General features: G+C 35.6%; 1 protein-coding gene across 7 annotated transcripts in view; it reads left to right on the plus strand.

The window, feature by feature from the left end:
- The window catches only part of gphna (gephyrin a), a 111,570-nt gene that overhangs the window by 66,714 nt on the left and 17,227 nt on the right, over positions 1-27,629 (plus strand). For 2 of the 7 annotated variants that reach the window (XM_067367945.1, XM_067367944.1), the window contains 5 exons: positions 8,713-8,754; positions 10,546-10,620; positions 16,242-16,304; positions 18,541-18,583; positions 18,666-18,803. In XM_067367945.1, coding sequence (XP_067224046.1) covers positions 8,713-8,754; positions 10,546-10,620; positions 16,242-16,304; positions 18,541-18,583; positions 18,666-18,803 — 361 coding nt within the window. The remainder of the gene's footprint in view (positions 1-8,712; positions 8,755-10,545; positions 10,621-16,241; positions 16,305-18,540; positions 18,584-18,665; positions 18,804-27,629) is intronic. The other 5 variants (XM_067367950.1, XM_067367949.1, XM_067367947.1 and 2 more) reach the window with 4 other exon arrangements.

Consider the following 27,629-nt stretch of genomic DNA (forward strand, 5'->3'; position numbering starts at 1 on the left):
CTAGCTAGCAAAAGGACAATCAAACATTTTATATTTAGTACAAGTCTTTAAAATATTACAATATTGTCCATGTTTTATAGCCGTTGTACCGAATGTCGGGACATGCGTATGAGCATAATTTTAATATCATTTTGCACTATGTTGATACATGATGTTATACAATCATTCCAGAATAAAAAAAAATATACATTTATTACATTTTAAAGATGATTTTAATCACAAATTAAATGGCTTTATTGGCATTTGGACGGTTAAACCGAATGACCTTTTGACACTTTAAAAAGTCCTTAAAAGATCTTTAAAATACCTTTATATTTAGGAAAATATAATTAAACTTTTTGGATTCAATAAAAGAGATCTAGTTGTACTACCTTACACACTTTAGATGTCATATCTTTGTTTTTTATTATTATTAAGGCCTTTAGACAAAATATGTCACAATATAGTTATTTTGTGTTATTTTATCTAATTTCTGTTATTAAAAATAAGAAAAAAAGAAGAAAATTACACACAATAGGACAAATATAATAAAACAAAAATATGAAATAAATTAAGTTTTCCAGTACAAAAGGTTTATTTAACATGGATTTATAATTAATACTCAAATTTAACAATCATAAAATGCATTTGCATTTGCGCTGCCGTTGACCCAGAGAGTGCAGTTATCATGTGTATGGAACAGCATCACAAACATTCCTGTCAACCACACAGGATCATTAATTCTGCCTTACAATAATTCAAATCATCACAAAATTACTGGGATACACATTTTATTGTTCGGATATAAACACTGATGTCTTTAACCTTTTGAAACTCTAGTCTTCAAATATAAGTGTCACTCGTTCAAGAAATTCATTCATTATTGAAACAAATGACATATTTATTCATTGAATCATTCAAAACAAAATTTTAAAATAATTCAAATAATTTAAATATTTTTAAATGGACTGCAGCAGTTAACATTTTGTCAGAACTTCATGTAAATTACATGCTATTTTGTTTAGTTATCTATTCAGAATTGTGGAAGAATCTCTATTTTGTTTACATTCTTATCATTCAGATTTCAAGCAGGTACTCTGCTGTTTAAAACTTCAAGGTCAGTATGCTTTTTTTTAAAATTTTTTTTTATTAAACTTCTTTCAAAAACATAAAAAAAAAATCTAACCAACCCCAAACTTTTGAACGGTAATGTGTGTAACATCATATATAGTGCACACACATTGTCTGGAACTCTGTCTTAATACATTCTTTTTTTTGTTGTTGTTTGTTTGACTCCTCCTTTATATAGTGAACTGTGTGACATTCACTGTGCAGTGAACAAATCAGCAGTTTTGCACACAATATATGCATGAATGCATAAAATGTCGCTTACGTTCTGGTCAGCAAAATGGCGTGGTAGACATCAGCAGAGGCTAAATTCCAGTTTTCCTGTCACCTCTTTCCAAGCTGACAGCTTGTTGTAGGAGAGAGACTTTTAGAATCATGCTGACGCTAAAAGAGTTACAATGAGGAATCACTGAAACAAACAATTCATATTTCATCAAAATAACAATCGGGCCTAAAGATCAGATGTGAAGCCAAATTGGATTTGCGTGTAGTGTGAAAGGAGCGTGTGATTAAAAACCTCTTCCGAGCATACATCATCCAGTACGACCAGAGGCAACTCAAACACACACACACATATGCTCACTGCATTCCCTCAGCACAACGTCCAGCTGTTACATAAGACCCAGTTTGGCTGTGAGCTCTCCATGCGCACTAAACACAGAGGTAATAATGCATAATAAGTTTTTACACTCTCTTTCTCCCTCTCTTAACCCACTCACATGCTCTGTCTGAGCCGATCTGATTTCAGCAACCACACACACAGCCGTCATGCCATACATCCTTCAAATCTGTGGTTGCACTTCCTCCAAATTTAGATCCCAGTGGTTTTTACTCATCCTCCGCTTTGCATGCTGTCTCACTCCACCTCTTTCTCCCCTCCTACACTCTCTCTGGCTTCATGCGTGTAGTGTGTGTGTGTATGCGTGTGTCACTGTGTGCATGGGAGACGTGCGGCATTCTTCTGTGTACCAGGATAAAGCATGGTAAGCGCCGTCTTTCTCCGCTCTGATGCGTCACTCTGTTTTGTTATACACGTGTCTGTTTTGGATGTGCGTGCGTGCGTGTGGGGGGGTAAGTCAGTAGGGCTTTAGATAGACTCCAGGGGGGATCGTGGGGCAGGAAGATTTCAGGGTGCATGATCTACGGCGTACGGAGCAACCACTTGGTTTCATAACAGCTGCAGTGGTCTGATGTGGAAGTACAGGAGACGTTACTGTGGCTTTTGTCAATGTAGGCTCCATTAGGTGCCACTGTTTGGAGGTGTAGTTGGTCAGTAGTATCAGTGCCGTCCCATATCTGTACAAATTTTCCAGGTGCAGGTGCTTACAGAGAAAATTGTTTCCTTGTATGTTTGAGTTTTGTTTATGACAACAAATATGCATATTTGTTTGATTTCTGTTGCTATGTGTGTTTGCATGTTGTGTAAGTGCACATACTGTATGTGTGTTTTTGTTGTGTATGCATGTGCACTCATGTTCATAGTGTGTGTTCGTTTATGGAGGGGAATCTGTTATTTTACACACTTTGAATTTTCAGTTATAAAGAGACAGTGTTCTCAGAAGTTTTGTAACAGACATTTCCTGAATTAGTTCCAACACAATGTAATTGGAAAAAATAATAATATAATATAATATAATATAATATAATATAATATAATATAATATAATATAATATAATATAATATAATATAATATAATATAATATAATATAATATAATATAATATAATATAATATAATATAATTAATATAGATCCGCAAAATTACTGAAAATGCTGTATTATTCATGCCAGGCCAGTAGTTGGCGATGTCACTTTGTAAAGATACACTACGCAGCTAAATATCACCAAGGTATCTTGGCAAGATATCACCATTTTTTTTAAAAAATTTGCCTTTCTGTAGTTTATATGAAGACAATAACGGTATTGTTTTCAAAAACTTGTACTTTGAAACCCGCTTTCAAAATCAAAACCCCCAAAACATCCAAATGTCATGTAAATGAATGACCACTTAGTCTTTCATTATGTAGATAATGTTCTCAAGATTTTTATAATATACATTTTGTAAATTAGATACTACAAAAATATAATTTATGATATAATATAATATAAATAATTTAAAAATAATCATTTTGGCTTAATTTCAGCTGAAAAGATTTGAATTAACTTTAATTGTGAAACATTTGTCTTTTATTCTTTTATACTCTCATTATTCAGCATTTCACTATTATTTTTGAATATATTTCCATATAATATTATAATACAAATATGCATTATTATACAAACATAATATGTTATTATAGTATATTATTTCCCCAGATATAATTGCAACATTCAGTGTGTCACATATGATAAGAACAGCAGTATAGCACTTTATTTTACATTTAATCATTTATGATCATAATACTTGTCATAATGATATCATATCTCTTGATCACTGGTGAATCCCATTGTGTGTGATGTATAATAAGACTAGATAACAGCAATATGAGATGTAGACAGATTCCAGACTGAAGCTCACCCTTTGCTTCACTGGCTGGAGATGTGTGGATGCTCAGAGGGACAGCATGTGTGTTGTGTGTTCACTGAGGCGAGTGTGTAGTGTGTTCACTGGTGTGTGCTTACGAGGTAGGGTTGGCTAAGAATACCGCCTGGAGGGGCTTTCAGCGACGGACAGAAAATAGAGACTGTAATTAAACAAGGGTGTTTGTACTGAATTGCAGTCACATCTTTTCCCTACACAGGGCAAGAAAATCATGAGTGGCAGGATTTTAAAATTTTATATATATATATATATATATATATATATATATATATATATATATATATATATATATATATATATATATATATATATATATATATATATATATATATATATATATATATATATATATATATATATATATATATAATATATATATATATATATATAATATATATATATAATATATATATATATATATATAATATATAATATATATATATATATATATATATATATATATATATATATATATATATATATATATATATATATATATATATATATATATATATAATATATAATATATATATATATATATATATATATATATATAATATATAATATATATATATATATATATATATATATATATATATATATATATATAATATATAATATATATATATATATAATATATATATATATATATATATATATATATATATATAATATATAATATATAATATATATATATATATATATATATATATATATATATATATATATATATATAATATATATATATATATATATATATATATATATATATATATATATATATATATATATATATATATATATATATATATATATATATTATATATATTATATATATATATTATATATATATTATATATATATATATATATATATATATATATATGTATAGATATGTATAGATATGTATAGATAGATATAGAAACTATAGACATAATAACAAAATGATATCTATATCTATTCTATGGACATTGCTGCCATTTTATATATATTTTTGATTTTGTTTATAACGTGGCACATCAATAAATCGGTGCATCTTTAAGTGGGCAGTACTGCTTAAAGTTATTGACATTGACATGTTAGTTCACTCTTGAACGATTCACACTTAGAAATCTTCCACAACGTGCGAGTACTGAATTGAGTTCTCTTTTGCATTTATGGTATTTCTCTTTAATTTCTTCTCACTAGTAGGAAATATCATACTGCGAGTGACCAAGCTCGTTTTTTCTGTTCTTTGGATGTTAAACAACCAAAAAAAAAAAGGATGACAGAAATAAATACAAAAAAAAAAAAAAAAAAAAAAATATATATATATATATATATATATATATATATATATATATTTTTTTTTTGTGAGTTGTATGTTTGTTTGTTGCATTGGACATAATGAGAAAAGACGTGATATCTAGTTGGTCATTGTACTTTTGCGTCCGTTCCTTTTTCTTTTTTTTAAACCAGAAATTAAATATGGAAGGTGCGGTTTCTTCTTTATTGATACTAACACTAATGAATAGAATTAGCAGATACAAACCAAAGTTCCTTATACAAGATTCTTGTTTTATTAAAAAATAATATAAATTATATACAACTTGTTTTTTTAATATATAAAAGTGCTAAATTTAATTTCTAGTATTTTTGCATCTTTGCAGATGCTGAAAGTGCCCTATAGTGCCTTTTTACTAATGTGAGCAGTAAAAGCATTGGTTTGGCGTCAATAGTGACTTTATTATAGTTTCTCAAAATATCTGTATAAATTTGCATTCCTAAAAAAATTTATTAAAGCCTTTATCTGGCTGTTTTATATTATTCTATATTGAGAAATTGTTTAGGTATAGTAGGAGTCGTGTTATGCTCTAGCTAGCTGTTCAAATTGAAAATCATACCCCAACATATGTCATGATGACCAAATTATTCTCCAATGTATAATTTTTATGAAGACAAAATTCCCATGTCCTTTGCCCAATTGGATGTTTGACATGAAAGATTTTTCATTGAAAGCAATACGTTGCCGGCCGCATTGCTGGGCATGTTTGCCGTCAGTATAATGACTGCATTTGTCTTGGACATGCGGCAGTATCGGACCCTTGTGAGTGAGAAGAAATCAAGCCATGGTTCCAGAGACATGGCTCTCAAATGTGTGGGAGAAATGGATATTCTATTTTTTTGTGTTACTTGCATCATATTAGGTGTAAACGGGGCAAACCTTCATTATAAATAATAAAAAAGAAGAAATGTCACACGGAAATGGTTAAATAGCCTATAGGATGCTATGATAACAGAAAGCAGGCACTTCAATGTACACTGTGGTAACATGCGTGTGTTACCTGCGTACACCCTCTCTGGAAGTGTAATAAATGGACATTGACAGTTCGATGACCCTTTGCTCCCGAGTCCACCCCACCCCCACCTTCTCTATCTCTCTTCGATTGATGAATGGAGAGGAGATTGAAGGTCAGCTGAAGGGGAGAACAGGCCCTTACGCTTGCCTTGGCGATTACTAAACAGCCCTGTCATTGAATCTGACGTGTGTGGCAGTTGTGGAAGAGATACGTATTGTATCTGGCAGTGCTTCTGCATTTAATTTTTTCATTAATGTGCGTATGTGTGTGTATGTGTGCGCCTGTGGGGTTAATTAAAAGCTGGTACAAGACTTCAAGGGCGCTTAGTGGTATATTTTATATCATAAGTATGTGTTTGTTCAGTTGTGTGTGTCCATTCTCATAGTTTCAATTCTTCATATTCACACGTCAATTCATCTCATTCGTTTAGTTCTGTTGTTTATACATGTACACATCTTCTGACACATTGGCACTTGGCAGTCTGTTAAAGCAACCATTTCTATAGAATTGTGCACTGTAAGTTTACTTATAATGCAAGTCAATGTTTCTTGCACCAAAAACAGTGAGATTAAGCAGGCTGTTATTGATACTGTACCTACTACTGTAAGAGTTCTGTATTTAATTGACTTGTATGTGTTATAAATGGTTAATTGCATGCAGAAGTTTCAGCCTAATACATTAGAGTGGGCTGAGTTGCTGAATACGGAATGGCTGCTGAAATGTAAATGTTGGCAGTCATGTTAATGTGCTCATGGTTGTGATGTCATAAACATGACGATTTCAGAATTACCTTTTTTACCAATTTAGTTTTCCTAAATGGAGAGAGGAAGCTATGTATTGTGAATGTTAGAGTATGTCAGTGGGGTTGGTTAAACTCTTTTATTTCAAAAGAGTAAGGAAAGTTCTGTTCTCCATTTGTTTATCCTCCTTTAAAATATAAATGTAGGCATTAAAAAAAGAGAAAGTTCATCCAAAAATGAAAATTCTGCCATCCTCATTCAACCTCATATTGTTTAAAACCAACATAACTTTCTGCTTCTGATGCGACACAACAGCATAAATACTGGCCATTTACCATATAGTAAAATGATAGTAAGTAAATTGGGATTCAGGTTGTCAAGTGTCAAAATGACCAAAAGCACCAGAAAAGTTGTGTAAATAACATATGTGCTATATTCTAAATCCAATCAAGTATTAAAATAGTTTTATGTAATGAATATGTCAGAATTTGCCATGCAGATATTTAATGTGGTCAATTTGTGGGAGCAAATTCATAATTTGTGGCCACTATATCTGTTTTTTTCCTTCTGCATGTCATATTTTGAGTTCCATAGTTTTTTTGTTGTTGTTGGTTTGTTTGCACATGGCATAATAAATATGCAAATATGCGAATACATATGTCCATGAATTTCATGGGAACAAATTCTTAATTTGTGACCGCTATATCTATTTTTTTCCTTCCACGTCATATTTTGAGTTCCATAGTTTTTTGTTTTGTTTCATTGCGTTCACAATTGACATGGGGGGATAAGTATACCCATGAATTAAGGAATGGGAACAAATTCTTAATTAGTTGCCACTATATCTGTTTTTTCTTCTGCATGTCATACTTTAAGTTCCATAGTTTTTTTGTTTGTTTTGTTTTTGTTTTGTTTTTTGTTTTGTTTTGTTTTGTTTTGTTTTTTGTTTTGTTTTTGTTTTGTTTTGTTTTGTTTTTGTTTTGTTTTGTTTTGTTTTGTTTTGTTTTGTTTTGTTTTGTTTTGTTTTGTTTTGTTTTGTTTTGTTTTGTTTTTTTGTTTGCAACTAAAATGCCAGAATAAGTATACCCATGAATTAATAAGTCACTGGAATAAATTCTTAATTTGTAGCCACGATATATATATATATATATTTTTTCCTTCCACATGTCATATTTTGAGTTCCATAGTTTTTGTTTTGTTTTGTTTCATTTCGTTTCGCTCGGACATGACATGGGGGGATAAATATAACCATGAATTAAGTCATGGGAACAAATTCTTAATTCAATTTTTTTCCTTCCTCGTTTCATATTTTGAGTTCCATAGTTTTTTGTTTTGTTTTGTTTTTTTGTGTTTTGTATTGTTTTGTTCGCAACTGAAATGGGGGGAATAAGTATACCCATGAATTAATAAGTCACTGGAACAAAATCTTAATTTGTGGCCATGATATATATTTTTTTCTTACGCATGTCATGATTTTGCGCTCCATACTTTTGTTTTATTTTGTTTAATTTCATCGTTTTATGTTCATTTTGGAGCTCTGCAACCCGGATTCTCATTCACTTTCATAATATGGAAAAGCAGGATATAATATGGAGTAGCCAACACATTTTTCAACATTTCTTCTTTTCTGTTCAAAGTAAGAAAGTCATTGAGGTTTGAAATTACATGAAGTTGAGTAAATGGTGGCAGAATTTTGTTCTTTTTATCATTAAGCTATTATTGTAACTAGTTTGTTGCATGTATCATTTTGTGTTTTTAAAGAGAATCTCTCTCTGGAGGTCTTTACAAACGTGTGCAGTTGTGTTCAATCAAACTGGCAGTGGGGTTGCTGCATCCTGTGTCTTGAATGTGTCCTCTCCTTGTAGAGTTCCGGCCAGCACTTGCCTGTGAGCCGCTGTAATGACGGAATGCTGTTTATATGTTTCCCCTGCTTGTGGCTGCAGTGTTAACCCTCCTCTTCCCTGTTCCCTCTCTCCCTAAACCAGGCCCGGCTCACCTCCTGCTCATCCACTTATAGTGTCACAGAGGTACAGCATGTTTTACACAGCCACGCCCCTCTCAGAGACTCGGCCAATCATTGCTCACACACCTCACACATGCACAACTCATCCCTGTGAAGCAAGTCTCTCTCATCGGTTCTTTTATTTACCCCCAAATTGCCTCATAGTTTGTTTTGTGTGTTGGAGTGTGTGTTTGTGTGTGTGCTTCAATTCATCAGTTTCTCATGAAGTGTGAACTTTTCTGTTCTAAATAACGATAACGTGATCATTAATTAGATCAGTGTTTAACATGAAATGTGTAATATTTCATAATTGATAAAAACATTTAAAGCTGCCGTAAGCAATACCACGTCAGCCCCAAATCAAGTAGAAAGTGTAAATAATAATAATAATAATAATTATTAATATTATTATCATCATTGTCATCAAATTGTTGCATTATTTGAATGTTTTTTGTATTTCCAATGATAACAAATGTTATCATGATACATTTATACTGTTAATTGGTATATATAGATAATATAATATATAGAGATAATATAATACCATTTAAATAATATATCATTAGAATAAGTTTTCTCACATTACAGTAACCTGAAAGTGTTTTTGCATTGTGGTAACTTTTTCTAAAATATAATTTTTGGTTGGAATCTGATTAAAGGGATAGTTCACCCAAAAATGAAAATTTGATGTTTATCTGCTTACCCCCAGGGCATTCAAGATGTAGGTGACTTTATTTCTTCAGTAGAACACAAATGATGATTTTTAACTCCAACCGTTGCCGTCTGACAGTCTTATAATGCGAGTGAATGGTAACACAATTTATATGTCCAACTGCGTTCAGCGCTCCCTTAGTGAGGTCTGATCGCGCTCTGACAACGGCAGTAATGTCTCGCACTCATTGAAGTATAAGCGCGAGACATTACTGCCATTGTCAGAGCACGATCAGACCTCACTAAGCGAGTGCTGAACGCAGTTGGACATAGTGGTGTATTAGAGCTAAAAAATGATATAAATAATGTTTGGTTTCTTGCACAAACCGATCGCTTTGTGTCTTAGGACATCAGTGTGCCGTCACGAGCCGCAGGGTTTAATTTAGATTTGTCTAAGCATATTTTTTGACTCTTATAAATTGTGTTACCATTCACTCGCATTATAAGACTGTCAGAAGGCAACGGTTGGAGTTAAAAAATCATCATTTGTGTTCTACTAAAGAAATAAAGTCACCTACATCTTGGATGCCCTGGGGGTAAGCAGATAAACATCAAATTTTCATTTTTGGGTGAACTATCCCTTTTAAGATATGTTCTTGAACGATTTGATAAGATTCACCCGTGGAGGGCGAGAGGTTATGAAAGGGTGGGGAATGGCTAGTGTGATTTCTGAATTGCTTACAGCAGCTTTAACAACCACCCAATACACACTTGTCCTTCCAGACCAAAGACTTTAATCTCTCATAATATTCTACTTTTCTGCAACACTTCCAGTTTCACAAAGTTGGAGGGGTTATAGAAATGAGCTTTAATACATTCATAAGTGCTCATTACCCACGGAAGCCTCCTTTGTTCTTGACTATCAGATGAAAAATTGTTGTAACACACAGAGACACACTGCAGCTGCTTTGCTCCTCTTTGGTTGCGTCGTAGTAGTAGGAATATTTTGCTGTTATGACTTTTCGCTTGATTCCCCCTCATATTTTTCATATCAGTGTCAGATGATCCTTAGAGTGTGTGTTTGTGACAGTGTATATTGTGAAGTGTGTGTTTGTTGACGGGGAAGGCTGTATCAGGTGAGTTACTGTCCTGTGGCTTCCTCCAGGCCTCACGGAGAGAGTTCAGGGCTCACCTGGATGAGGTCATCACGCTCAAGTCAAGGTACTCTACCTTGGACCAGGTAAACAGATATCCCTTTCTCCCCTAATCTTCACATAAGACAGCACTCAGTCAATCACACATACAAACATGCACTAAAGTCTTCCCTCAGAGTGTTGCACGTGGCCCACAGCCTCCTGATGTAGAATCAAGGCAGTTTTTGTTATAGCTTCGACTTCTTGTCTTAAACAATCTCTCTCTAGCTTTGTTCCAAAACCTAGTGAACTACCTTGCTTTACCAAGTACAGAGGTTGCTATCTTAGCGATCCTCACATGAAGCGCACAGGAGGAGGAGATTCACAATTTTTAATTAGAACAAGTATTTTTTTATCAATAATTTTGACACGTAAAATAAAGAAGCCAGGCCTGGTTGAGTTGCGTTATTGTGTTGAAACTCATGGTTATGGTAAAGGGCATGACATTTCTGAAACATGCTTGAAGCGGTGGACCAATCACAACACACTGGTCCAGCTGACCAATCAGAGCTTCAAAGAGACAGGAACTAAACAGGGTGTTACTGACAGACTGGGAAGAGAGGTGCTGAAACAGTGTAAAATATCTGAAAAATGTGTTTTTTAACATTAAAGCATGAAAACCTATTCTAGTAGACCCCAAAAGCATATTAAATACTTCAAAAAAAAAAAAAAAAAAAAAAGAGCATAATGGGTCCTCTTTAAAAAACACTGAATTTAAAATCTGAAAACTATATTTATAAAAATATAAAACGTTCAGGGCTTGACATTAACAGTCCACGGTTTTTCACAGAATTGGGCTACTTTAACACTGTTGCGGTGTGTTGTTTTTCATGTCCCAATAACATGATATTTAAAGCCTTGAATGTGAATTTTACCAGGTTAAGCCCTCCTGAAATGCGATTGGGCTAGTTTTGAGTAGCAATTGGGCGGGTTTTGTTGTGCAAACCTGGCAACCCTGTTAACACCTGCCAACCCACTAAATGTGGGTGGATTTAGCAGTGGCGTGTAACACAGTCACTCTGACTTTGGCTGGTTGAAATTTACAGTATATATAAAATATACATTTTTCAATTGAAGTCCTTTAAAGGGATAGTTCACCCAAAAATGAAAATTTGATGTTTATCAACACAAATGATGATTTTTAAATCCAACCATTGCCGTCTGGAACTTCTTTTATAAGAGTAAATAAAACTTGCTTAGACAAATCCAAATTAAACCCTGCGGCTCATGACGACACATTGATGTCCTAAGACACGAAATGACCAGTTTGTGTGAGAAACCGAACAGTATTTAAATATTTTTTTACCTCTAATACACCACTATTTCCAACTGCGTTCAGCACTCGCTTAGTGAGGTCTGATCATGCTCTGATGTCTCGGCAGTGATGAACGGCAGTGATGTCTCGCGCTTATACTTCAATGAGTGCTAGACATCACTTCCATTGTCAGAGCACGAACAGATCTCACTAAACGAGTGCTGAATGCAGTTGGACATAGTGGTGTATTAGAGGTAAAAAAGATATAACTACTGTTCAGTTTCTCGCACAAACTGATCATTTCGTGTCTTAGGACATCAATGTGTCATCACGAGCCGCAGGGTTATATTTGGATTTGTCTGTGCATGTTTTATTTACTCTTATAAAATAAGTTCCCATTGACCCACATTATACAGCTGACAGACGGCAACGGTTGGAGTTAAAAATCATCATTTGTGTTCTACTGAAGAAACAAAGTCACCTACATCTTGGATGCCGTGGGGGTAAGCAGATAAACATCAAATTTTCATTTTTGGGTGAACTATCTCTTTAAAAAGGCATCTGAAATAATAAACTAAGTGAAATAGTATTGTCAAAAATATAGATTTTTTTGGAAACATATTAATACTGAAATATCTGAAAAGCTTCCAATACTGATTTTCCGCAGAATAGATATACGATACCAGCTGCATTTTCTCGTTCTCTCATCTCTCCGACAGTGAGTTGACACACAAACCCCTTTGTGTTCACGTAAACACAGTCAGTTATGTTTAAAGTGAATGTAAACAGTTGAGAAAGAAAACGCATGTGTAACAGTATAATGGAGCTGTGCGTCAGGTTTTAAAGTGACAGCAGCCTAATATTCCTGCTACCAAATTATGAGATAATATAAAAAAATATCTATATGGCAGTTTTTCCCAAATAGTAACATTGTCAAAAAAAAAAAAAAAAAAAAAAACGAGTGAAAACCACTAGCCACAGTAGCTGGTGAGCAAAAGAGTTGATGCCAAGCCCTGAATACAAAACAATACTCTCTCTCTATATATATATATATATATATATATATATATATATATATATATATATATATATATATATATATATATATATATATATATATATATATATATATATATATATATATATATATATATAAAGATGCAAATTTACACACATTCATAGTTTGAGATTTAATTGTAATTATTTATTTTAATTAGTTAATAGCCCTATATAATTCTGTCTACCTTTTGGAGCAGCTTTCATGTCAGGAGTATGACTATGATGCCTTAAAATGCTGTCTTGTTAGGTAGCTCACTAGGTTTAGGAATAGAGCATCTCTCTTTTTACCTCTCTTTCTCCCTGTCTTTCTCCATCCCTCTTTCTGAGCTACTAAAATGGCTCACCAGCATTACATCTGTTAGTTTCCATACTGTCTTATCAATCATTTCTGATTGGTTAATCACAGAGCGGAGTTCCTCTTATTGGACCTGACACTCACTTGTTAATAATTCATTCCCCATTGCTGTTTCCCAATTACTCCATCTTCATTTCACTGGTCAGGGATTAACTCTCATCTGCCCGTATGCTGACGCACCGTTCCCCACCCTATGTGTGTGTGAGAACGTGTCTTGTTTGTGAGCGTGTGTTTTCAGTCCACTGAGTTCTTTGGTCCCACTCTGATTTAAAGAGAACTGACGTCTCTGCATTGCTTTCATTGCCTCCATCCATTCCTTCAACCCGTCCTGTGATCATTGGTTACCTCTCATCTTCACTCTGAGCTCATGCTGTCTGTTTTTTGATGAAAGGAAGTTAGATGTACAAATAGGAGGAGGGGAAGAATAAAAAGTGCCAAGGATATACAGTTTTCCTTGGCTGTACATACAGGACTTGGTGAAATATCTCTCTTAGATCTGCATGTTTGTGGTGTTGTGTTGAATACAGTTAAACTGGGGCTGTGGCCTGATATTTAAATCTGCATTTTAGCAGCAGTTTTTGTGTTTTCATTTTGATCCTTTTACTTACTATGGTAAATCTAAATCTATGATTCTCTAGAATCTAAATAACCTAAACAATAACTTGTAATCTAATAAATAATAACCATAATGTATTTTTATTATACCTAATGTATATACATGGCTACTAGTTGATTCAAATGAATCCCAGTTAATCTTATAGTATTTTTTTAGTTAAAGCTGCATTCCATAAGTTTTGCCTCTTTGACGCCATCTCTGTTTGAAACCTGCAATTGCAGTTATTTGCGGAATTATCATCTTTACGTGGGTTGTGCATTGGCACGGCTCCTCAGTGCGGATGAATATAACTTTTGTTGTCAGTCACCACACCGGTGTGGATACTGTACTTCAGAATCACAGATTCTAATCTAACGATGGCTTAGCTCAGATCACGTCAAACCATGCAAATTATTATTATTGTTATAATTTGTTCTCAAATTGTTAATTTTAACAACATCATCATTGCGTGACTATGTGTGCGTTCACACTTGTCATGTTTGGTTCGATTAAAACGAACCCTGGTGTGATTGCTCGGTTAGTGCGATTCATTTGAACATATGTGAACGCTGGTGTGCACCAAACAAGCAAACCGAGACCGCTGAAAAGATGGGTCTCGGTCCGCTTCCAACCGAACTCTGGTGTGGATTTGAATGATATATGAGCGCAACACGGACCAAAAACATATAAACGAACCAAAAATAGGAAGATGAGACCCTAAAAAGGACAGAATCCTCACGCATGTCGGTTTTTCTTGTCATAGTCGTGAGTTTGCCCATCACAGGCATCAGACGTGCGTCTCCACGCAACAGATCGTTTATGTGTGTGACGGATGATTCCCGCCGCTGTTTTGACTCCTTTTCACATTTTATAAGCTCTTCACAAGTTCCCAGCTGGCCAAAATACCATCATATGCAGGCTATGAACACACAACGAGCGCATTTACCTCAGCACACAGCATTGTTTTGGATGTTCGGTAAGTTCTGCCTCAAAATAGGCAATAAGTCATAAAATCCCTATGCCTTAAGGTTCGGTATCTTTTGGTTCGGTGATAAAATTGCCAGTCTGAATGCTAATCGGACCAGGACTATGTTTTTTTTTTTTCTTCTTTGGTCCGGACCAAATGAACCAAACGAACCGAACTACAAGTGTGAACGCACCCTATGTGTATTTAGTGTAAATTAGCGTTACTTGTAGATTTCAATTTCTGTAGCCACTCCGCAGTCCAAAGTCTTTTGCTTTGGCTACGTGTGAATCTCCAGTTGTCACTGAAGATTGTCACCTTTCTGGATTACAATCCGCCATCAAAATAAGTGAGAAAAGAGAAAAGGCTATAAATGATCCGCCATCCTCACATGTGATTTAACCTACTAGCTGGGACTCGTTCTTTATGTAAACAGACATGACGTAATGACGCAAAGACGAATGGCTGCATGCTCGAATTTCCCACAGAAAAACCACCAGTACCACCCGAATTATAAAACATTATTAAAATGTTTACAATTGTGAATCGGGCTAAAGTAAGGAGATAGTTTTGAACATTGGCTGTAATGTACTTGCTCAAAAATTGATTTCGGATAATTTTTAACCAAAAAATGTTATGGACTGCAGCTTTAGCGTGACTAACCTCAAACTTTTATAATAATAATAATAATAATAATAATAATAATAATAATAATAATTAAGTGAAACTAAAACAGTTTGTGTATTAACTGTGTTAAATAAATGATTTATATTTCATTTATTCATTTGCAGTAAATCTAGGTGTATGGTTTTCTCCATCCATCCATCCATCCATCCATCCATCCATCCATCCATCCATCCATCCATCCATCCATCCATCCATCCATCCATCCATCCATCCATCCATCCATCCATCCATCCATCCATCCATCCATCCATCCATCCATCCATCCATCCATCCATCCATCCATCCATCCATCCATCCATCCATCCCAAATGTAATATACAAACTCTGAACTGTTCTGGTGGCCATTAGCACACTGACACTCAACACCACCAACACTGTCTTTTGTTTTTCGGTGTCCTCTGAAATCTCACTGGAACAAAAAGTGCAGTATGTGCCGTGTGATTTCACTAACCGTGTGTGCCGAGTGACATTGTGCCTCACCGCACCCCTCTTCCTCGCTAACCTGTGCTACCTTCCTGGCTGGCCGGCATAATGCCCACCTAAACATTAGCAACAGGACGGAATGACGTCCAGTCAGATCTCTCTTCACCTCTTAGTGCTCATTCGTTGTCATATCAGCTTGTTGTGTGTAAACTGAGCGAGCGCTGTCTCAGAGAGCCTTTAAAACTCATTCGGTTTTCTTTTTTTGGTCTCCCAAAGCTTCTCCTTTGCTCTGTCTGTTGTAAACCCTTTTGTTTCTGTTCATTGCCAAAGCTCCACTCTAGGCTGGAGGGGCTCAAAGATGATCGCAGGAACCATAGGACCTTCGACTCGCGAGTAACTATTCCCAACCCACGCAAAAAAAAAGGAGCTGCTTCCATCCGCAAACTCTGCTTTGCGTCAGGAGTCCAAACTCCTTGCTTTACACTCTTCTTCTCTCCTTGTCTTGTTTCTTTCCTCTCTCTCATTATCTTGTCTGTTGACGTTGCTCTTTCTAATGCTCTCTTTGTTTTATTAGCCGTTTGGTGTGTTGGAGTCTCTTGTGGACATTGAGTTCTGTTTCTTAGATCTTTTTTCTCCTGTTTTTCTGTTCCTTTTAAGTTTTATCTCCATTTAGATGCAGTGTTTTATTGCTGTTTGCTGTATGTGAGCTGCGCCTCATTGTTTTCTTCCTCTTCCTGTCTTTCTCTAACTCTCTCTCTGCTCTGTGTCGATCATTGATTTGTCGTGTTGGTGCTAGTCTGTTGTAACTGGATCGTGAGTAGAAAGGATTTGGGACTTGCTTGTGTGTCTCCCCCTATAGGCCAGGGGCATTGCGTCTCAGCACGAAGGACACAAAAAGGGCTGTTTTAACGCTTTCATGCAGTAAATCAAAAACTTAATATCTATAGACTTCTGCCACTATAGCCTCAAGTCAATGTGTATTTTTTGCATGGAATTTGATTGCCCTCTCATACCATTACTCTTGGCCTAAGGGAACTCCATACTTTGATACTTTGTATTGGTAGATTCCACAGTTACAGCTGAATGTATAATCAAATTTGCTATTATTATTATTATCTTACAACATTCATGGCTCATTTTGAGAGAAATCCAGCTTAAAAGGGGTCAAAATTAAACTGAATGGGAGGGAGTGTTCAAATTGTGCTCTATGTTATGAAGCTTTCTAGCTATTAAAGTCAACTTGAAATTGAGACTTTTTTTTTTTATATATAATTTCATACGATACTGTATGTATATATATTTTTTAAACTGCCTTTGAACTGACATTTCTTTTCTGCCATCAAGTAGGCCACATCTAGGCTACTATGGTAGGTAACAAAAAGATTCAAGATACCTTTCAGCAAAAATTACTCCATTACAAGTTACAAGTCACCAATTCCAATACGACTTGAGTAAAAGTCTTAAGAGTATCTGATTTTAACAGTACTTGAGTATTTTACTCGTACTAAATGTAGGCTGAAAGATGCACTAGTCCTCGACACCTGAAAATAAGAAACAATTGATTTACAAAATCTAAATTTCTAAAATCAAAATAAAACTGAACACCTCAATATTGCAATAAATCAAGGTCAACATAACAGCCTCTTAATCGTCTACAAACTCGTGTCTCTCAACTCAGTTAAGCTCAAGTGCACAAAAAGGCCATAAGAAAACCAATATCCTTCAAAAAGGTATCGTCGTCTCACAGTATAGTGAGTAAATATAATAATATTAAGTAAAATTAAATAGTCAAAGCCGAGGATGTGCTTCGGCCTCATCACAGTCTGCAGTCATGAGCTGCGATTCAGCAACTACCCGTTAATGCACTCGCATTCACGTAAAGTAGCCTTGTTGACAAGTGTGGATGAGTAAAGGCAAAACTCACAAGATATAGTACCTTCAGTGCCCTTTGATGATGATATTGCTTCTTTATAGCAGCTGCTGCAGAAAAAGTTAGGTGCCATGCAAAATGTAATGTGTAATTGCATTAAAAGTACATTTACTTGTTCAAAAATTTAGTCAAGTAGAGAGTAAAAGTTGCTAATATCTTTGATACTCAGTACAACTATAAAGTAGCCAAAAAGATACTTAAGTACAGTAACTAATTACATTTACTCAAATACTTTACACCTCTGGATATGAAACGCCTACATTTTTCTTTCAAACTGAATCTCTGAAATACATCACATTACAGCATTAAAATGTTTCATGTTGACTTTAATGTCTGTAATATCAGATCTGATTCTGGAACCGGGATGGTTTGGGCAATAGAATGCTACCATGACCTAACACATACATTTTCATTATGTAAAGTCCATGATGATAATGATAATAATGGCAGTAGGACTGAAAATGTTATTTTCAGTTTGTTTGTTTTCAAGCTAGTTTCTTTTGGTTGTTTTGTCTGAATGTGTAGATGATCATTCTGATCTTTATGAATCCTGTCAGTGGAATGCTAACTCTCCTGGACGGAGGATGGGGCTCCTTTAGTGCTCTAACTCTCTTCATGTCTTTCTGTCTTCTTTTCCCAATTCCTTTCTCTCTCTCTTCCTCATTCCCTCTCATTCCGTCTCTCTCTCTATATCTGTAGGTGCAGTCACGATGCAGCAGCAAGGAGAACATCCTGAGAGCAAGTGGGTGACCGATCGTGCATTATCAGTGATGTTTGTGCAAGTGCGTTTGAGAGCATGAGTAAATTCTCACTCTTTGTCTCAGGTCACAGTGCAGTGGACATCACCAAGGTAGCTCGGAGACACCGCATGTCCCCGTTTCCCCTCACTTCTATGGACAAGGCCTTCATCACTGTGCTAGAGATGACTCCTGTCCTGGGTACTGAAATCATCAACTACAGAGGTGAGCTCTTTGTTTGCGCATACCGACCCTAAACTAGACCAAATTCCTGATCGCACAAAGTTAAACCATGTGAGCGAATATATTCACAAACTAAGAGTATTTATAAAGTGATCAATCATGCTGAGATATTGGTGAACGTGAACAGGTGGGACAAAAATGTAATTAAATCAAATATGAAAACTGCGCATTAGGACTTGCAGTGATAATTCAGGCTAATAGACCTGCAACTGTCATTAATATTAATCAAACAACAATATTAACAAGAAAGAGTCTGCTCTTGGCTGAATAACTTTAGTAGCTGTTATGAGTCCTCTATAATCAGACATGATTTAGAGGAATCATAAGTGTGTGTGTGTGTGTGTGTGTGTTTGTGTGTGTGTGTGTGTGTGTGTGTATATCTTAAAATAAAGGGATATGTTCTCTACCAAATTTGTTTATCGTTTCATTTAAATTGGTATTGAGAAACATGATATGTGTCCCTGGACCACAAAACCAGTCATAAGTCGCATGGGTATATTTGTAGCAATAGCCAACAATACATTGTATGGGTTAAAATTATAAATTTTTCTTTTATGCCAAAAATCTTTAGGATATTAAGTAAAGATCATGTTCCATGAAGATATTTTGTAAATTTCCTACCGTAAATATATCAAAAATTTATTTTTGTGAGTGAATATGCATTGCTAAGGACTTTAAAGGTGATTTTCCCAATATTTAGATTTTTCAGATTCAGATTTTAAATTTTCAAATACAAACCCTATTCCAAAAAAGTTGGGACACTGTACAAATTGTGAATAAAAACAGAATGCAATGATGTGGAAGTTTCAAATTTCAATATTTTATTCAGAATACAACATAGATGACATATCAAATGTTTAAACTGAGAAAATGTATCATTTTAAGGGAAAAATAAGTTGATAAATTTCATGGCATCAACACATCTCAAAAAAGTTGGGACAAGGCCATGTTTACCACTGTGTGGCATCCCCTCTTCTTTTTATAACAGTCTGCAAACGTCTGGGGACTGAGCAGACAAGTTGCTCAAGTTTAGGAATAGGAATGTTGTCCCATTCTTGTCTAATACAGACTTCTAGTTGCTCAACAGTCTTAGGTCTTCTTTGTCGCATCTTCCTCTTTATGATGCACCAAATGTTTTCTATGGGTGAAAGATCTGGACTGCAGGCTGGCCATTTCAGTACCCGGATCCTTCTTCTACGCAGCCATGATGTTGTAATTGATGCAGTATGTGGTCTGGCATTGTCATGTTGGAAAATGCAAGGTCTTCCCTGAAAGAGACGACGTCTGGATGGGAGCATATGTTGTTCTAGAACTTGGATATACCTTTCAGCATTGATGGTGCCTTTCCAGATGTGTAAGCTGCCCATGCCACACGCACTCATGCAACCCCATACCATCAGAGATGCAGGCTTCTGAACTGAGCACTGATAACAACTTGGGTTGTCCTTGTCCTCTTTAGTCCGGATGAACAGTTTTCCACTTTGCCACAGTCCATTTTAAATGAGCTTTGGCCCAGAGAAAACACCCGCGCTTCTGGGTCATGTTTAGATATGGCTTCTTTTTTGACCTATAGAGTTTTAGCCAGCAACAGCGAATGGCACGGTGGATTGTGTTCACCGACAATGTTTTCTGGAAGTATTCCTGAGCCCATGTTGTGATTTCCATTACAGTAGCATTCCTGTATGTGATGCAGTGCCGTCTAAAGGCCCGAGATCACGGGCATCCAGTATGGTTTTCTGGCCTTGACCCTTACGCACAGAGATTGTTCCAGATTCTCTGAATCTTTGGATGATATTATGCACTGTAGATAATGATAACTTCAAACTCTTTTTCTCTGAGAAACTCCTTTCTGATATTGCTCCACTATTTTTCGCTGCAGCATTGGGGGAATTGGTGATCCTCTGCCCATCTTGACTTCTGAGAGACACTGCCACTCTGAGAGGCTCTTTTTATACCCAATCATGTTGCCAATTGACCTAATAAGTTGCAAATTGGTCCTTCAGCTGTTCCTTATATGTACATTTAACTTTTCCGGCCTCTTATTGCTACCTGTCCCAACTTTTTTGGAATGTGTAGCTCTCATGAAATCCAAAATGAGCCAATATTTGGCATGACATTTCAAAATGTCTCACTTTCAACATTTGATATATCTATATTCTATTGTGTATAAAATATAAGTTTATGAGATTTTTAAATTATTGCATTCCTTTTTTATTCACAATTTGTACAGTGTACCAACTTTTTTGGAATCCTTTTGGAACCCTTATGACTGGTTTTGTGTTCCAGGGTCACATATTTTACTAGTATTATTATTAACTTTTACAAACAATTTACAAACTTATCATTAAAAAAAGTCACTATTTCTGTCTTTACTTCATTCTCTGAAAAAATGTTTGATTGCCTTATCTGTTCAACAACCAGTAAAAATTAACAGAACAGAATTAAAAAACAACAATGGATCATTGCAGTATGGTGTTTCAGACTCTGCATGGAGTTCACAAGGATGAATTGTTTCATTTAAAAAATGGGTTACACTTTATTTTAAGGTGATGTAGTTACATTGTACTTGCTCAAATAAGTACTGAGTAATATTAATTAACTACATGTGCTTACTATAGAGTTACAGTTAGGGTTTGGTGTAGGGTTATTTACTTGTAATTATGCATAATTTACTGTTATTACTATAGTAAGTACTTGTAATAATGTGCAACTACGTCACCTTAAAATAAATTGTTACCAAAAATGTTGTCACGCATATTTTAGTATTGAAAATTCAGACTCATTCAAATAATTGTTGTGAATAAGCCTTAAAGGGATAGTTCACTCAAAAACCAGCATTATTGTCATCATTTATTCACCCTTATGTTGTTACAAATCCATATGACTTTCTTTCTTCCATGGAACACACAGTAAGTTTTGAAGAATGTTCTTGCTACTCTTTTTTTCATACATTGAATAAAACATAATAAAATACTCCATATGACTACTTTCCTTATGGTAAAGAGCATTTTGTTATAGAGACATTAAGACACGCTGTTATAAATTGTTCTCCACGGAAGAAGGAAAGTCAAATGGATTTTGAAAGACGCAAGGATGAATGAACGATGAAAGAATTTTCATTGTTTGTGGACTATCCTTTTAACTTGTAGTAATGTCCCTCTTATGATACCAAACTGTGTTCTCATTGGCTGTTGGACTGTGGTGTATATAGGCCAGTAAGTGCTGAAGGCATATAGTCACCAAGCTTTTTGCTTTGCAGGCTTTCAGCTTTTGCTTTTTCATCTTTCCTGCCTGTAGCTCCTCATCTGTCACACATCTGTCCCTTCTTTCTTTCACCCCATCATCTCTCCATCTTTCCAGCTTTAATCTTGTCACTTGTTCCATCCGCCGTTCCTTGTTGTTTTTTAACTCGCTGACCTTCTCTGAAGCTTTGATGCCATTGTGATCATCTGAAGTCAGATCCAGTGGTCAGTTTCCACACAAATCCAACCGCAAAGGCCTTCTTTCTGAATTTCGGAAAAGCTCTGGAAGATTTTCAGTCTCTCAAAGTTACTCAATTCACATGAACATCCGGAGCGGTCCAGTCCCACAGGCTAGATTACATCCCATAGTTTTTTTTTTTGTTTACTTTATGGTCAGTGCACCAAAAGCTGTTTAGTTTAGCCCATGCTGTTCTTTTTGATGGCACTTCTTTGATTTTTCATGGCCATCACTAACACAGAGCAGCCACCCTTGCATGTGGATGTGAATTGTGCCACCAAGACACAGACTGTGTGCTGGGCATAATTTCGGTCCATGTGTTGGGGGATAGTGGGATTGCCCATGTGGTAGTGTAATGTGCCCAATGCGTCTGGCAGGGCCCAATGCAGGTGACTTGGCCCCTCCAGCACGAAAAGGCATCTGGCGCCAGAGTGGCTCAAGTTGGCGGAAAATTCCTCTCTGCACTGGTGACGAAGCAAAGGCAGAGAGGAGAGCCCTGGCCAGTGTCGCCCACGCCCCAAAGTATTGCACAGGTCAGTGAGCACCTTACCCAGCACCTTCATGTCCGGCGCACACCTTCGAGCATGCCTGATGCTCATTTGGCCCCAGTAATGTGTGGAATAGTCATCCATGCCTCAGTGCCATTTCACCTCCAGACCAGCAGGGGGCGATTGAGAGTTGAAGGTGGAAAAAGAAACTCATGTGAAGGACTGATCTGAGTGTGGCTGAATCACAATTTGATTACTTTTGCATACTTGTATGCAAAGTATAATACAAAAATTTTAGCCTTGATTGTATACTTTTAAAGGGGTCATGAACTGTGTTGTTTTGTTGTTTTATGTTTCCTGGGGTGCACTTATAATGTTAGTATGCTTTTTACATCAAAAATTGTCATAATTTAGAAATAAAAGGCATTTCCTACCCTGATATTAGACCTCTTATTTGAATGCTCTGTTTTAAGGGGCGTGTCTGTTGTGAGACTTAAGTGTAAACGCCCACTGCTGTGATTGGCTAACATCATTGCTCTCTGGAAAATTTTAGCACATTTTTACTATTACAGCTCTCAAGGTTAGCTAATCATGAAAAGTGTTGATTATAGCATTAGGTTGCAGTGATGAACATTGTGGCCGATCACACACATGTTGTTGAGCGCATGAAAGCAGTGATTTCGTCATTGCAACTCAGTTTCTGCACACTAACGAACACTTTCATGATAACTAACAGTGCAAACTTTATGCAACTTAGAGATTCATTGAAAAAATGGAGTTTTTGCTTGATTCCAGAACTTGCGCTGTTTGATTGACAGCTCCAGCGATTGTAAAGGGAGCGTTCTTTAATCACTTTCTATTTACAATTTAATCACCATTTGACTGTTTAGTCACAGGTTTGATATACTGACACACAGACAAAGAACATCTGACTATAAATGAACCATTACATATCAGATCAGGCGTTAGTATTAACACAGTTACTTACATGTTGTTGCATTACTGTTGAGTCCATATCGTAAAAGTCTGTTTGCAAAGCCTGCGCCAAAATGCGATTGATTTACCAAAGAATCCACAGTGAAATGTACCGAATACAAATAAATACAGCTCAACTGAGACATTCACATTGTAAAAAAATAAATAACCATATTCCTAGCATTAGGACCCATTGAAAGGTAATGTTATTTTTAGTCCTGTATCGCTCATCTATCTATCTCAATAACACGGCAGTGGGTGGGGCTAATGTTGCAATGATGAAGTAGCTGTTGATTTCTTATGCCGAGGCGGCGTTTAGTCATTCGCTGGGCCTGGTGTCAATAAAAGATTTCATTGGACTAACAAGGAAGTTTTCAGTCCTGAAACTTACAGGATATTCTTATAGTATGATGACCTCTTATATATCAAAAGCTCAAGAAACCGTTGGTTTCTAAATTCATGACCCCTTTAAGTATGAATTATGCCATTACAAAATTGTGACAAAAATCGTGTCTTGATGTTACATCAGTGAATCATCGCAAACAAATCCACTTTGCATTGCATGGAATGATCCATCTAATCAGAAATAGTTTGCCATTTCAGTACCTTTTGACATACTTTTTTAAATGTAACGCTATTACGGACAATGTCAAATTGGGATTCAGCTCATAAGAGACAAGTGATTCACTGGAATCTTTTTGTTTTCCTTTAGCTTGTTCCATTGATTTGGATATGGCATGGTTGTCATAAATAGTCAACGGAATCATGTTCCATGTTTGGCTGTATCTGTTTGGTTTATCCATAGAGAATGGCCTAGATTGGAAGAGCTTTGTTGTCATTTTGTGTTCTAGATCATTTGCCTATGACTGCTGCTTTGGAAGCCAGTGAACTCATCAATCGTGATGCGTGACGCAAGGGTTAGAGATGTGACCAACAGTAAAAATTAAAACAACTTACACATCCAATACTCAAGCTTTTCCGACATCACCTCTTTACACAAAACCTGCTGTAGCACCTCAAACATTGTGCCTTGTACAATCTACAGTATCAGTAACTGTGTGTAGAGCTTCACTGTTTCCTGACAGATAAAAGTGATTGATTTTCAGCTCAGCGTGAGCACAAGGAGGGCAAGTCCAGATCAGCGTAAATAGAGGAAATATCCTCGCCCAGCCAAGTAATGTCACTCATAAATTTTTGAAATGCGTTGTTCATACAACAAGATGGGTGTAAGTTATGAGCGGCTGTCTGTTTTAAAACCTCTTTCTGTCACCTCAGTTAATAAAATAAATTTAAAATGTATAAGTGGTCTCAGCCTTGGAGAAGATTGGCCATTTAGAGTATGCTGAGGTGAGACTGTCTGTTCTGCTGGATTTTGATGTATTGACGTCTGATGCACCAATATAAATTACCAATAACCAATAGGTTTGCAGATATTGCTGTATACATCTGTCGACATATACTACCGTTCAAAAGAATGGTGTCAGTAAGATTTGAAAAATAGTTTTGAAAGAAGTCTCTTATACTCTTTGTTTGATCTAAAAATACAGTTAAAATATTAAGATTGTGAAATATTATTATAATTAAAATTTCTATTTTAATATATTTTTTAAAATTAATTTATTCCTGTGATGGCAAAGCTGAATTTTCTGTTGAAAACAATTGTGTTCCTTAATATTTTTGTGGAAACTGTGATACATATTTTCAGAATTGTTTGATGAATCGAAAGTTCGAAAGAACAGCATTTATTTGAAATAGAAATCTGTGACATTACTTTTGGTCAATTAAATGCATCATCGCTGAATACATTTATTAATTTCTTTCCAACCGACCAACCAACAAATAAATAAATAAAAAAGAAATCTCACTGACTAATTATATATATATATATATATATATATATATATATATATATATATATATATATATATATATATATATATATATATATATATATATATGTCGTTCTCATATATTTTTGACAATAATGTTTTCAATTCTATTTATAATATATGGTATTTATGTTTAAAATCTATTATAAATCAGCGTTAGAACTGCACTTTGGAGAACAACCAAGTTTTTCCCCAAAATGTTTGTTTATTTGGTTCGAAGCAAGTGGCAACCTCCCCCCGTTTCTCTTGAAGCCAATACGGAAGTGACTTAAACTGCAATTCATCGACTGGCCACTAGGAAAAGGCTCCAAAAGAGAGCAGAATCTCATTGAGTCCCATGTTAAAATGCCCAACTTTACAGCAGGAAAAAAAAAAAAAAACATGTTTACAGCCTGGTACAAATTGTTGTTTTGGTCTATATAGCTAATTTTGTCCTTCATGACAACTCTGAGGGGGTGAATTTTTTTATAACTCATCCGTTTAAATTATATTAAGCCTTAAAGTTTTACATAATTAAGGGCGTGGCAACTTGAGTGACAGGTGGATTGCCGCTGCTGTCACTAGCCGTTTGTCCATTTTCTGTTATCTGGGAATGACGCATGTTGACACGCTACCAAGATGGCCGGCTTTAGATTTCAAAAATGCTCTTCAGAAACTTACGGGTGACATCACGGACACCACGTCCATATTTTTTACGGTCTATGGTTCGAAGTTACGAGAAGTTTATTAGGTGTCATTAGCAAGCGAATTAGTATTATAAACAGTTATTTTTTATTTGTATAAGTTTAAAGTTAATCGAATCGAAGATAACTTAAAGATTAAAATGGCCATTAGAATCAGTTTTAGGAGCACTGTTTTAGTGTTCATTTCAAGACGACAGCATTTGGTATAGACTTCAGGCTTACATGTGGTCTCTTTACGGGCCTGTGCTCGGCTCTGTTGAGTTGATCTGGGCTTGTTGTATTGTAGCTGCAGGGAATCGTTGCAGTTTCATGGTGACTGGGTTGTCAGGGCTCTGTGATGTGCGCTTGAGTACTCATCTCTGTGTGTAGATAACACCGTACCCATCTGTTTGATCTCCCAATCCAGACATGCGCTATATTTAGAGCCTCGTCAGATGTGCTGTTTTAGAGAAATAAGTCTTTTCTAATCAGCCTCCAACCGAGGAGAGGCCTCATTAGCATCAGCTCGCTGTCCCTCTCTCATTCTCGTGCTTTATCTCTACAAGAGCGCCTTTGCACTCTCTCATTCTTTCTTTTTCTCTCTCTCTCTCTTGCTTTCCTTCTGGCTCTCTCCGATCCTTTATTCCTTCCCCTCTTTCTCTCTCTGTCTGTCATCCCTCTTTTCTCTTCTTCTTTTCATGTGTGGGAGGGCGCTTGTTGCTCCCCCAAGAGATCTCAGGCTTTGTGTGTGAGTGTAAGTGTGTGTGTTTGGTGTTCAGAGGAAATGGCACATCTGTGTTTCAGGGCACACTCTCATCCACCTTTCCTACATCATCATTTAGGCTATGTGTGAATTCCTCTGCTTTCATTTGAAAGTATGAAATTCGACCACTGACAAAGTTCTTTATAAATAGTATAAATACATTATTGTACATATTACAACTACTACTAAACGACGCTTAAAATGGCTGACTCCCTGATCAGTGTCCTGACTATTGAACTAAGGAGATAATTGAGACCTTTCCTCTCTCGTAATGCCTGTTGTATGCTAAGCTAGCCAGCTTATTGACAAGCTGAATACAAAGTTAATATCCTCATTGACTGGACATTGTATGCTAAGTTAGTATGCCAACTGGTTAGCTTGATTCACTGATATATGATGGCTGATTCCTCAATTAGAGGAACTTTTTAGTCAGGATGATTTGAAGAGGGATAAAAAACAATAAATATCTACTTTTAAAGGATAGATTATTATTTTGTTCCCTCACATTTTCAAGGGTTAGGGATGTTATTACACTATAGTGGTCAGTTTCA

The sequence above is a fragment of the Chanodichthys erythropterus genome, chromosome 18, assembly GCF_024489055.1.
Source record: "Chanodichthys erythropterus isolate Z2021 chromosome 18, ASM2448905v1, whole genome shotgun sequence".
NCBI lineage: Eukaryota > Metazoa > Chordata > Actinopteri > Cypriniformes > Xenocyprididae > Chanodichthys > Chanodichthys erythropterus.